Source organism: Excalfactoria chinensis, chromosome 8 (assembly GCF_039878825.1).
Source record: "Excalfactoria chinensis isolate bCotChi1 chromosome 8, bCotChi1.hap2, whole genome shotgun sequence".
Lineage (NCBI taxonomy): Eukaryota > Metazoa > Chordata > Aves > Galliformes > Phasianidae > Excalfactoria > Excalfactoria chinensis.
In genome coordinates this window covers 14,374,315-14,387,074 of record NC_092832.1, presented here as the reverse complement: position 1 = coordinate 14,387,074, position 12,760 = coordinate 14,374,315, and the positions used below count along the sequence as shown (strand labels likewise).

Here is a 12,760-nt window from a genome sequence, read left to right as displayed (position 1 = left end):
TTTCCCTTTGAACGTGGATTCATATCTATTTATACATACCTCCATCAAGTGACTGCTCAGTATGGGAAAACAGTGCCAGTGTGTTGTATCTATGCTTGGTATTTTAAGGAAAATATTCTGTCCATCTCTGTGTGTGTGACGCAGCAGTTAATCATGGCCCAGTCCTCTCTCCTTGCTCCCATTCCTGAGCTCAGATTGATGGTCAGCCCCCTGCAGGCCCTTGCTATGCTTCTCTGCTGTTGGTACGTGCACTGCTTGCTCACAACACCTGGGTTTGATGGAGTTGCTTGCTGCCTGGCACTCTGGTCCATTAATCATTTATTCAGGCATTAAAACATGCCTGCTGCTCATTCAGCCTACTGCTTTCTTCGTGTGCCTCATCCCTAAGAGCTTGCCGCTCAGCTTTTAAGGCAGATTGTCAGCTTTAGATTTTGGCAAATTTATATCCCTTTGGAGATGAAGGTGGAGATTTCTAATGCCCAGACCATGCTATATAATAGATGAATGTAAGTTAGTAAGACACTTTCTATCAAAAGACTAATGTAACCAGTGATTACAGAAGCATGTGCAAACTTTGGCCTGATTATTGTTGTGTTCTCCCAGCAAGAAGGCAGGTTTCTCTGAAGTAACACTTGCTAGTCGACATGGTTTATTCAGCTTGTCCCAGAACTGTGATGAAAAGTGACTGCTTTATTTTTGGGAAGCTTGCTGCTGAATGTCTCAGGCACAGAGAACCTCATTTGCCATAATCCACGGGAGGTGGTGAATGTTGTGTCCAAGTAAAGAAAAGCCTGTTATTCAACTCTGAGTGATGCTGTTAGCATCCACAGGACATTGCAGGACTGGCACTGGAGCTGGGAATTCAGTCTTTGAAAAGCTGAAGCACGTAGCCAATAGAGTAGGAAGGGCAAAGCAGGATTCTTACTTCTCTTTTCCCTTGTTTTCATGTAGGATCTCTCTGGGGTGACTTTCACATGTAGGAAAAATGGTTGTGCGGAGTGGGGGAGGGAGTTGTCTGAGAACATGCTGTCTGTCATGGGGAACCTTTTAGCTCCATTGAAACAGTGCAGGAAGAATAATGGAAAAAATGCAGTATTCTGTAGTGTTGGTTTTGGGTTTGTTTTTTTTTTTTTTTTTCCTAGATTGTAACTTTATTTTTAATTTGCCTTTTGCAGCATCGCTTGATTTCTATTTTTATTTTATTTTTAATGCAAAGAACATACAGGAGCAGCCTCTGCATGGTAGCTACGTGTATTGCTTGCTTGCCCACTGCCAGTGAAAAACCTGTTGCAGAAGCCAAGAGCTTTCTTACACTCAGATGATCTATACAGAAAATGAGGCAGACTGGGAAGAGCATGTCCTCTCATATACCCAGTATCCACTCTTTACAGGGCCAGACAGGAGAGCTGCCCACCCATTTCTAGAGGCCAGACTGAAGCTTCAGCCAAAAACATACTTGGTAGCAGTCCCGTTTCAAGCTACAGACATGTGGGTTTTAGTTACCTTTCTGGATGAGGGCCTTCTCTAGACAGCTGTTCTGGTTTGGGGTTTTTCTTTTTTCCTGCTTGCCGAACTACACTGGTTCAAAACCTTTTTTTTTTTTCTTTTTTTCTTTTTTTTTTTTTTCTTGGTGCTCAGATGAGTATAGGATCAAACCAGTGGAAGAGGTCAAATACATGAAAAATGGGGGAGAAGATGATCAGAAAATAGCAGCCAGGAACCAAGAAAACTTGGTAAGGATTGAACTTGTCACTTCTCTAATGAAATAACGTGGCTGTGTTTTTGTAATGAAATACACAACGTGCAGCACATTCAGCCTGCAGCAAGAGGACTTTCCTGACAGTGCCATACCTGTCTGTGAAGATCACGTGGGCAGTGTGAAATATGACTTTGCTTCCTGCTTGTCTTCCTGAATTATGCTCTGCTGGGAGTGCTTCCATGATTATACTCACCTCCTTTGTGGATGTAAATATATGTGGTTTGAAATATGTGTGTCTGTCTTGCAAACGAGTTGGTGGTAAAGCGGCAGAACCCTGCCATGATAAAATGACCTACTTAAGTAGATGCTGTTTGCTCTGTGCTTCGTGGTTTTACATCTTTTAATTCACCATTCAAAGCATAAAAAGCAGTACAGCAGGGCAGCTGCAGGAATCGTTTTGCATGTGTTGTGCTTTCCATGACTGGAGCACCTTGCTGGCTTACCATCTCACCATTAGGAAGGAGATGCCAGCTCAGTACAACTAGAAATAGCTGGGATGCCATTGAGGTGGCTTAAGTCATGTCTGAGTGTTTGTCAGAAGTCATTTCCCCTCTTCTGAAGCTGGAGGAATATAGGTTTGGTAATAGGCTAGCCGGGGCTTTGCCCAGTTTAATTTTTTGAAGATATTTCACAGTAATGGTTGTGTATGGAATTCCGCATCTGGTTCCACTCATTCTTCACAGTTTTCTTTGTGTAGGATTTTTTTTTTTCTCCTCCCCCCATCAGTAAGACCAAATGGGGAACATCAGCAGCAGATTTTGGTGGACCTGTAATCGTTATCACCAGCTCGAGATTTGCTTTTTGCCATCAGTGTAAAGCTAAACAAAAAGCCACCATGAATTTTCCTTTTGCTGAAGATGCGTGGAGGAGGGTGAGCAAGCTCCAGGCAGTCCGGTTGCCTTCCATCCCTCTTCTAGAAGCACGTGCTTGCAGTACAAAACAGCGACACGTCTTCTTGCACTGTGCAGCAGTTTATTTTGCTGGGTAATATCCTAATGCAGGTGCTTGAGAAGCACACAACATGATTTCTGCTTTGCTCTCCAGATTAGCCCTGTGCTACCTGCAGCGTTGCATTGCTGGTGCTCCAGTGGATGGCACAGCTTCAGCTTGCAGTAGGGTGCTGGGAATTTTTTACTAAGCACTGCTGAGATCATCACCTTTCCTAGTAGCATCCGCAGTGCCCTCAGCATTACTGCAACGTAAGCACCTTTGTTTTGAGCTGGGAGGAGTGTGACTGTGAGAATGTTTGTTTATTTCAGAGACCTGGTGCTTTGTTGTGCTCCCGTTTTCCCGTGGAAAAAGCCTATCAGCTTAAAAAATGTGTTAAGTTTTCAGCTGCATTTAGGGCTTTGGCAGAAGGTTAAAACACCTCTTGAGTGGCAACCAGGAAGAGTTCAGGAATGCACAGGTCTGATGAGGTGACGCAGCATTTGCCAACATTTTGTGCTTTGATTGGTGACTGCTTTCTGGCAGCACTTAAGTGTTAGTCTGATGAAATTTAGCAAGAGACATTTCTATAGCACGGGGCTTGTTGATGCTTATTGATGCTTGATGAGAGCAGTGGACTTGGTGGAAAGTATAACTTAATGTGGAGCTGGAGAGATAGTAGAGCTTTTTTGTCTTGGAGGAAAAAAGGGAATAATGCAAGAAAGTCTTTGGTCAGACAGGCTGTATATACTTTAAAACAAAAACCCTCTTGAACACCGAAAAGACAGTATTTCCCTCTTCCTCATCTTACTGTAAGGAGATTACAGCATGCAGCTCTTAATCCTGGGAACTGTCAAGTCTTCATTCCTGGGTTTTTAAGGGTGTTTCACTTCTCCTTAGTAAGGGTGTTTAGTTCACTGCCTAGAGGATGGGTTAAGCTACCCATCACTCAGGCTTTAGTTTTCTTAACGTGTGAAAAGCTGACAAACACTTACATAATCCCATCTTCTCATCAGACATTTCCAGGCAACAGAAATGTTTGGAACAAGGAAATGTGGTGGGAGAATCAGCCAGCCCTTTTCCCTCCTCCCCCCCTCCTTAATTCCACATTTTGCTGTTGTCACAGCTGCTAACTCATATCTCCTCCTGAAATGGGGCTGGAGGAGATGGTGTTGTCCCATGTGGAGCTGACAATGGGGGTTCGACAAAGCTCTGTTCTTGGGACACCATCTTCTTGGCTTCCTCCTGCAGGGCAGTCGGGGCTCACAACTGGAGCAGGGCTGACACTGTATCACAGAAATGCTTTGGCCTCTTCTGCCAGACAACAAACAGGCCCCGAGGAAATGACCGCAAGTTGGTTTAGAAGAAGTTTAGATTGGGCATAAGGAAAAACTTTTTCTCTCAAAGAGTGGTCAGGCACTGGAATGGCTGCCCAGGGTGGTGGTGGAATCGCCGTCCCTGCCAGTGTTCAAGAGGCATTTGGATGAGGAGCTACAAGATCTGGTTTAGTGGTTTGCTGTATCTACGGTAATGGGAGGACGGTTGGACCAGATGACCTTGTAGGTCCTCTGAAGAGAAAGGATGTTGGGCTGATTTGCTCATGAGATGTCATAGTGCAGGGGAAGAGGTGAGCACACCAGCAGGATCTGCCTAGGGGTTTGTGGGGTCAGGGACTGATGGGGATGGAGGCTGCCTCTCTGCAGGGCCAGCAGCATCTTCCTGACCTTCATGTGGTTCCCTATAATTGAGGGCAGTATGAGCTGTTTATTCAGTACTGGAAAGAGTTCAAGGGTTTGTGTTAGCCAAACTAAAGGTTGGTACCAACTTGAGGTTTACTGAGGTTACTCAGATCCGAGTTTTTTTTTCAGGTTTAAAAGCAAGCAAAAGCTGATTGTGGCTACTTCATTACCTTGAAGAGCTAAAATGCTAAAAATCAGCAAGTATCGATCTTTTAAAAAGTTAAATTTATTCTAAAAAAAAAATACAAGCAGAAATAAATAACACATTTTTACTATTTCTAAAGGCCTACGTTATTTATTTACTTATTTTTGTTTAGAAAGGACTTACTGTCCTTTCTAAGGATGATCATAACAGCCTATTTAGCATTCATCATAAAACTCATTCAGTTATCCTTGTTGCCATCTTCTTGGAGCACTGATAGGTTTCCACTGTGCTGTATTCATGCAGCTTTGGAAACTTGATGAGTATCAGTTTTCCTTTGAGACACTGCAGTAGTACAGAGACCTCTGAGAGCATCGAATATCTAAATTTGTGTTAGAAGGTTGACTCGATATTTATCACAGTTCAGTTCTTGACTGCATTTGTACCTTTTACTAAGAGGAATTGTTTCTTTATCTGTCATGCCACAATACTACCTGTTGGAGCTTCTGTATTTTGTTATCCAGTATATAATACAATTAGTTCAATATTTTAAAGGGTTTAACTCCACTTCTGCTCATTGTTTCTAGACAGGCTTAAACTTGCTGTGTTTGAAATGTGTAAGTCTATATATTAATTGTAATACATTGTCAAAGAGCTTTATACAAATTAAAATGAGCATCATCTTTAAGTATACTGTGGCATCAAGATTTTAGACTGTAGGTTTCTGAATGATTTATTCTAAGCCACTTTGCAACAGTAGCATTGTGAAGGGACTCCCATCGCACTCTGTGTATCAGGGAAACTAAAGCTGAAACACCTGAGACCACAGGCCTGTATCCTTAGCAAGAAGAGGCTTCTTTGGTTTTTGTCTGCCCTGCTGCAGCAATTGCATGGGTTTGTTTCCTTGTCTACTGTCAGGGCTGGATGTCTGTTTGCCTAGGCAGAAGTGACTGTTAGCTTCTCTGCCCCATTTTCCTTTCTCCTCCATTCTTTCCAGATGTAACACCTGCTCAGCAAAACTCTTGAAGATGCTGAGGGCTGTTGAGTTGAGATTTGAGCACAAAACCTTGTGGAAAAATTGGTCATTCTGGAGAGAAAAGCATTGAAACCTCATTTGTGGGGAGTGGGGGCTGCTCTGGGGGCATAGTAATAATGAAAGAGCAAAGTGAGCAGTACTGGATGACTTGGTAGTGTGGCAGGGTTGCTCACAGTCTACTGTGGCACCCAGCCCTTGCTCTGTCAGCATCTCCTACAGGCCTGGGAGCTGGAAAAGAGCTGAGAAGTTGTGAGACATGAAGCAGGGCTGCTTCCCACCATGTTTTCCTCCTGGATGCTGCAGCAGCCAAATCCTCCTGCCCCAAAGGAGGTCTGTGCAAGCAGGTCACAGAGGCTGCTTGAGGATGTTCCATTTGGGCCATTCTTGCCTTGAGTTTATGGAAAACAACTCAAAACAAAAGAAGTTGCTGCAAAATAAGTAAGTAAATGAAAGCCAGGAATTAAAATGTAAAAGTAACTCAGTGAAGTTGAGCATAGAGCCAAGCTCCTTTCAGCTGTAGGTGGCAAGGGTCACGCTGGGGTAAGAGAGGCAGCACCTTTCCCCCTGGCATAGCCACTAAGTGCAGCACTTGTGCAAGGCAAGCCATGGGTGGCACCAAGCAAAGGTGAACTGTTAATTCAGAACATCCCGCAGGAGGACATGGTTGCTTATTGGGTACGTTTTTGCAGTCTTCATTGGTAGAATCGGAACCAGCATGTACTCACGGTTTGCCTTCTGCATCCCCCAGGGAAATTACCATTTTCAAGTCACCCTCTGGACTTCTGCAGAATTTCAGGTTCTAGACAAATGCTGAACTACTGATATCGGTAGTAAAGAAGGAAGTAAGCACTGCATTTCAGTTTTCATGCGCCTGCTTCCTTTTGGGAGGAAGGCACTTGAAGCGGATTTAGCGGTGCATGGAAAGAACGTTGTTACTGGAATCCGTTACTTTAAACACCACGCAATTAGCTTTTATCCCTATTGGCTATTTCATTTTAAATTTGCAGCGATATTCTTCAAAGAATGGTTTCTTTTAATGAATTTGTGTCAGTTTGAGCTCATTTAACTTACGGGTCACCGCATGTTGTAACAGAGATCAAAGTAAATGGTCGCAGTAAGTATTAATTTCCTCTGGATCCCATAAAAATTTTCGATGGAAGAGGTATTAATTTTTCTCTTAGTATCTGACTTCTGAAAATCAAGAGAGTAAGTTGATGCTATTAACATTTTTAGCAAATCAGAAGCAATATTAAAACTAAGCATGTTCCAGGTACATTGTTTCAGACTAGTCTGTATTTCAGTCTCCACCCTCTGTTAATTAAGCCACAGAGTACTCTGTTGGGATGTGCAATGAGTCTTCTGCGATCTTAAGGGCTAGAAACCTTTTTCTGCTTTTTATAGAGCTGTTATTCTTTTCCTTTGAGAGCTTGAGGGTCTCTGAGCTTTACTTGAAGAATTAAGTTTGAATACGGCAGTGCATCTGGAGGAGGACGTTTTGGGAGCTGATGGCTGGGATGTGCTCATTCAGACTCAAACTGAATCTGCTGGTTTTGCTGTACTGAAGACAAGATGGTTGCCTTTTGAGGGGTGGGACATGAAGTGTTGGTTTCAGGCAGGTTCTTCTCATCAGTAGGTGCCAGGTCAGCCTCATGGGGTGTTGTGTGCTGTGCCTTCTGCAGTGCTGGTCTCCTCCACAGGTGCTTCCTTGGCTGTGTTTTCCCTCCAGCCTTCAACCTTCAGCCCACAACCTCACTCAGATCCTCTGGCCTGGAGGACAGTTGTGTGGTGGTCCCAGTAGCAGGAATGTGTCTGGCTCACATGGAGCTGTGATGTCTTCATACAGATTAAGAGCTCAGACTTGAAAGTGAGGATGGGCAGTTCCAAAAGGATGAGGTTTGCTCATGCTGTCAGAGAACAGACTGCTTACTCTGTGTTCTGAGGTTGATGACAGCCTGATCTGAAACACAGCAAAACAATGACACCTTACAGCTGTCTGGAGCAGAACAGGCCTTGTGTCCATGCTGGATGTCTTTCTGGGGTGGCATTTACTGCATCCCCATGAGTGACGTGCAAGAAACAGGGCATCTTCCTTGGCCATGGAGCTGCTGGGACAGGCCTGGGCTCTGGAGGGCCTCTGCATGAAGAGCTGCTGAAAGCTCAGAGAGTTTGTCTCCTTTCTTAGGAAAACAACTCAAATATTTTCCAATATCCAATCCATATGAGACTGTATTCGTAGCCTAAATTATTTTTAGTACGTTCTCTTTTCACTCCTCTGGGCTGTTCGGTAAGAAAAGCAGCTTGCAGTAGAACTCAGAATGAGAAGTACTTGGAGGAATAAGAATTGTGGCATTGATCAGTTCAGGCTTGCTGTGGGACCATGCTCTAGTGCTGGGGCTACAGAAATACCCCAGTGTAATGGTGCCTTCTCTAGAGCCAAGGGAAGGGTATGTGGAGATGGTTGCTGGGAAGCTTGCCAGCCACATTCCCTTGCTTTTGCTGGCTTTAGCTCTTCAGCCTGATCTACAGCATGCTCTCAGAGACACAGCTTGGGGAATCCAGGTCTCGTTGTACCTTTTTCAGGAGTTTTTCAGGATACTAACTGAAATGAAAGGATTTTATTTTATTTTCCTTTTTCTATATAAGAAAAAGGAAATCTCTGCCTGACAGATGGCATTGGTGCAGTGTTTCTAACCTCCTGTGGCTGGAGCTGGTGCCCGTGCTCCTGTTTATAGCCAGACGGCTGGAGGCTGGAACTGCCTTTACATGCAGGGTCAGGCTTTGCATGACCGATATGTGAGCTGCATGGTGCTTCACTCCCCTCGGTGTCATTGCTGGGATGCAAACAATACAGCATACACATGAATACTTAATTATGTTGGGTACAAATGAACACAGATAACAAAGCAATGCTATGCCATTAAGCAACCTACTGAAGCAATCCGTTTGCTCTTACCAGGCAGAAAACCTTCTATGGCTTTATATTATTTGCTCTTTGCTCCTGCAAGAGAAAGTATTTGAATCGAAACATGGATCCACTGTACTGCACTTTCATCTCCCTTACTCACTCTGCACTCGCCCTTTTCAATCAGTGCTGCTTCTCACTGCCTTATCTCAGGTGGGATCTTGCTATGGGATAGCATCAAAGGTGGGCAGCTTTAGGCAAGTAAACAAACTGCCTGATCTGGGAACGCAAACCCAATGATTTTTAATAATGTAATAATATTGTATTTGTGCTTATCTATATGCATTTAAATAGAAAATGCAGTTTGTATTACAGCAGTGCCTGAAGGCAGTAGTTGGGAATCAGAATTGGCTGTTCTGCTTTGTGAACACAGCATAAAGAAATCCGACCCTTCAATCCCATGTAACTTCTATCCATCCAAACTATTGCATCTAAACCAGCACTTTTATTTCCAAATTCACTTGCTTCCAGGAGAGCAACTTGGGGGTAAGTTTCCAAATCCTGCAGTATAAAATAAAAGACAAACACTGGAGAAAATAAAAATGTAGCCACACAGGAAAGCATGATGCACTGCCTTCCTTCCCCAGTACCAGGATGCACGGCTGCAATGTGGGGGATGATTTGGATGAGTGTAGGAGGGAGCGTGCCACCAGGCTTCTGCATTCCCTTGCTTTTCTTCCTTCATTTAGCTGTTTGGTAAAAGGCAGCTGCTGTGATGGAGAGGGGGCTGCTGTAATGGGGATGTGTGGCAGCAGGGGATGGTTTCAGGATTTGAGACATGCTCAGAAAATCCTACAGCTAGTAAAATGCTGTGTGTTTGACCGATCTCTTCTTAGGCTTGGGGTGCATGCAGAGAGTTGTTGCCTTAGCAAGCAAACCTGAGTTAAATATAGAAAGCACTCAATCCTTCCAAATGGCTGCACTCTGAAACCAGCCACACTGAAGTTGCTTCATAGTCTTCAGGAGTCAAAGTCAAAACATACCTTGTTTTCTTTATATAAGAGCTTGGCTAAGTGCAGAAATTTAGGAGCTTGTGTGTTCCTGGGTTTGGTGCTCCTCTGCAAGCTACTCCATCCTGCCCAGCTTTCCTGAAGATCAACATCCGCATGGGAGCACTGAAGTAATGCTTCCATTCATTTCCTTCCTGCTGAAAATGCTCAGCAACAAAGCAGTGCTTCAGTCACGCGGTGACGGCAGTGATGGCAGAAACGAGATGGTGGCAGCTCTTCCCAAAGCACAGCGTGTTCACAGCGTGCCGTGCATTCAGCTGGTTTTCTGCATCTTCCTTTTAAAAAAGGAACACAACAATGCAAGCAGAGATCCTTCACTGAGCTTGTGCTGTGGCACAGTATCAGTCAGCATTGCTCAGCCTTGCAGCAAGCTGTGGCTAGCTGCCAGCCAAGCGTTTGCTAGCTGCAGCTCCTCTAAGAATAGCCATGGTGCTCTTTTAATCAAACAAAATAGAGAAAGAGAGAGAGAGAGATTTTAGCAATTGTTGTCTCAATCCGTGTTATAGACATGGAGTTTGGAGGGGAGCTTGTGTCTGCAGCCAGCCACAATGCTGAGAAGTGGGGCTCAGTGCAGTGAGCCAGGGCTGAGCCCTACTGGCTGTGGGGCAGTGGGCACGCAGGTGTCTGTGGTGGGTGCTTTGCTTTAGGAATTTCAGGACATGAGCGATTTCTCAGCTAATGCTAATTAGGCTTGTAACTCCTTCTGAAATGATCTAAAGGTGAGGTTTAATTACAAATGTTTCTCAATGTTAGAACACGTTTCTTTAGTTGAAGCTGAGTATGCTTTCAGGTAATGATTACTGTGAAAGATTTTTCCTCTGCTTAAAATCCCCAAATATACCTTTCTATCTTGATATGTAAATAAACACATCTATGAGTTTATCTAAACAAGCCTGAATGTTAAACGGGAAAAACACATGAAAAGCTCATGCCTTGCCCATTCAGAGTCTTAAGTGAGTGGATTCACATATGCCTCATGGGCTTGGTTGTCTTTTGGAAGCTGTTCTTCTGGCTGCACTTGTTTGCTCAGTTAAATAAAACACGGCATGGGATATTTTCTTATCTTCATTTAAATAATGAGGGACCTTAGTGCTTCTCTTTTTGTCTGCAGATGTAGGGGGAGATTGATGGAGCCTCTATAGATCCAGCAGGTCCCGTGTTAGATCGTTGTTCTGTGAGGCTCCTGCCTCTGAGCTTTGAGTTGTGCACCTTCTAAATCTGAATGTTATTAATAACAGTGGTGACATTTCCATAGAGAAGGAAGGATGCAGAGCTTTATAAATAGAGTCCATAAAGTGGTGCGAGAGTGAAAATACCTGATTTACATCAACCTCATTTGTTAGCTGTTAAAAAATCCTAAGTAAAAATGTTGAAGTGGGCATGTGGGCAAGCAAGAAAGGCTTGGTTCGTCTTGGTGTACAGTTATGAAAGGCCAGATGGGAGAACATGTCTTCTCCATGTCTCCTCTGTCTCCCTGTTTTCCTAGGATAAGTATTTAGCATGTTCTCACAGCACAGTGTCAGTGTTCCCTGCTGGGGATCCCTGTGCCGTTTTGTTTTCCTATTTGCTTTATAGAACTTTTTCTTTCTTTTATGGTTCCGTGTTTGTTTGTTTGTTTACTGATTAAGTCACACAACCAAATAGCGATGCCATTTGTTTTCATATTCTACTTCTATGGCTGCTTTAAAACAGAAAAGATTCAAATCTAGTTCCCATGGCTGCTGTGTGTGAGGGCTTTTTTCCTAGAAAAGCATTGCATTAGCCTGCCCTTGAGCTCAGATAATGCAATAGCAAATTATCGCTATAAATTTAGACTTTAGATTCTTGTCATATCTTAATGTTTTGGTAATCTGGCACTATAGATCTCCCTGGTTTTATGGCCTGTTCTTACGAATCCTGAGTTATGTATGATGATCATTACTACGTGCAGTTATTGAACTTGGTTTTATGATAACGGCATAGACCATAAAGCTGAGCTGACTTAAAGAAATAAAAGGTGTACAAATACAAAGCACTAAAATAATAATGAAGACCTTGCGATTGTGCTGTCTGCAACCTGCAGTGGGATCTGTCATTCAGCTTTTCCCTGAAACCCCTTTGCAAAGTGATACTCCAGCGTCACTCCCCATCCAGTCCTCGGTTTCCCTGAACTTCTGGCTCAGCTACTGGAGAGACAGAATGTATTGGATATGCTCTGAGTTTACAAATGCTGACAGATTCATTTGGAAAGACAGATTGCAAACATGCATCATGGCCACAGTCTGAGTTCTATAAAAGTGATGTATGACTGGTGCAGAATAATTAAAGAATTGTATCAAGGGAACAACTTAATTAACTATTCTTGATTAAAGTAGTACAGTATGTGAATTTAATAGCTTGTCTTCAAAAGCAGAATGTGAAATCACTTATTACTGTGGTATATCTTGCTGGCAAATTGTGAGCTGCCAGAGGTTCCTGTGATTAATTGAGTTTAGAGGAACTTAACACTGGGGTAGAAGATACCAAATCGTTATTCTGCTCTCGCTTTGAGCTCATTGGGAGAGTAATGAGAGGGCTGAGAGCTGGCAGGGAAGGGAGAGCGTATGGGGACTGCAAAGCAAGGTCTGCAGTGGGCACCATTAGCAAAATGGTGGGCAGGCAGACTGTTAACAGCATCCTTGTTCCAGCTTCCACATCAGTGGAATGCGGGTTTCAAGTACTGTTTACAACGTTTTTGACTTGTAAAGGTTTTCTCTAAAAATGCTAATACCATGGGATGGATGTTTGCTCTAAAATAGAAGCTTATATTGTGAAGCATAATGGAGAGCCCAAGGGTGAATTTTGGGAGCGAGTTTTATTGCTGTGGCATGAAGGGCACTGACTGCTTTCGTTATACAACACTTCAGTGTTAGTTAAAGATCAAATTCAGCCAAGCTGATCAGTTAGTGCAGACATGTAACTAGTGAACTTCATCATTAGGTGTTGTCAAAACTGAGCCTGTTTTCTTGTCTTCTTTAAATTAACCTTTATTTCAGAATGGAGTATTTACACTTGATTTGCTTTAAAGTATTCTTCTGATTCCAATCAAGAGTCAGTTTTTGGTGCATTTTCTTCACTGTGTATTGGTAAATATGTTGTTTAGATGGGTGAGCGTTACAGCTTGCAGGTCTGATGGGTGAAAGTCATGATCTTACAGCAACCATTGT

General features: G+C 43.3%; 1 protein-coding gene across 4 annotated transcripts in view; it reads left to right on the top strand.

Moving 5' to 3' along the window:
* Positions 1–12,760, top strand: part of C8H1orf21 (chromosome 8 C1orf21 homolog) — a 71,121-nt gene that overhangs the window by 43,758 nt on the left and 14,603 nt on the right. For all 4 annotated transcript variants that reach the window (XM_072342922.1, XM_072342919.1, XM_072342920.1 and 1 more), the window contains exon 3: positions 1,639–1,733. In XM_072342922.1, the coding sequence (XP_072199023.1) occupies positions 1,639–1,733 (95 nt within the window). The remainder of the gene's footprint in view (positions 1–1,638; positions 1,734–12,760) is intronic.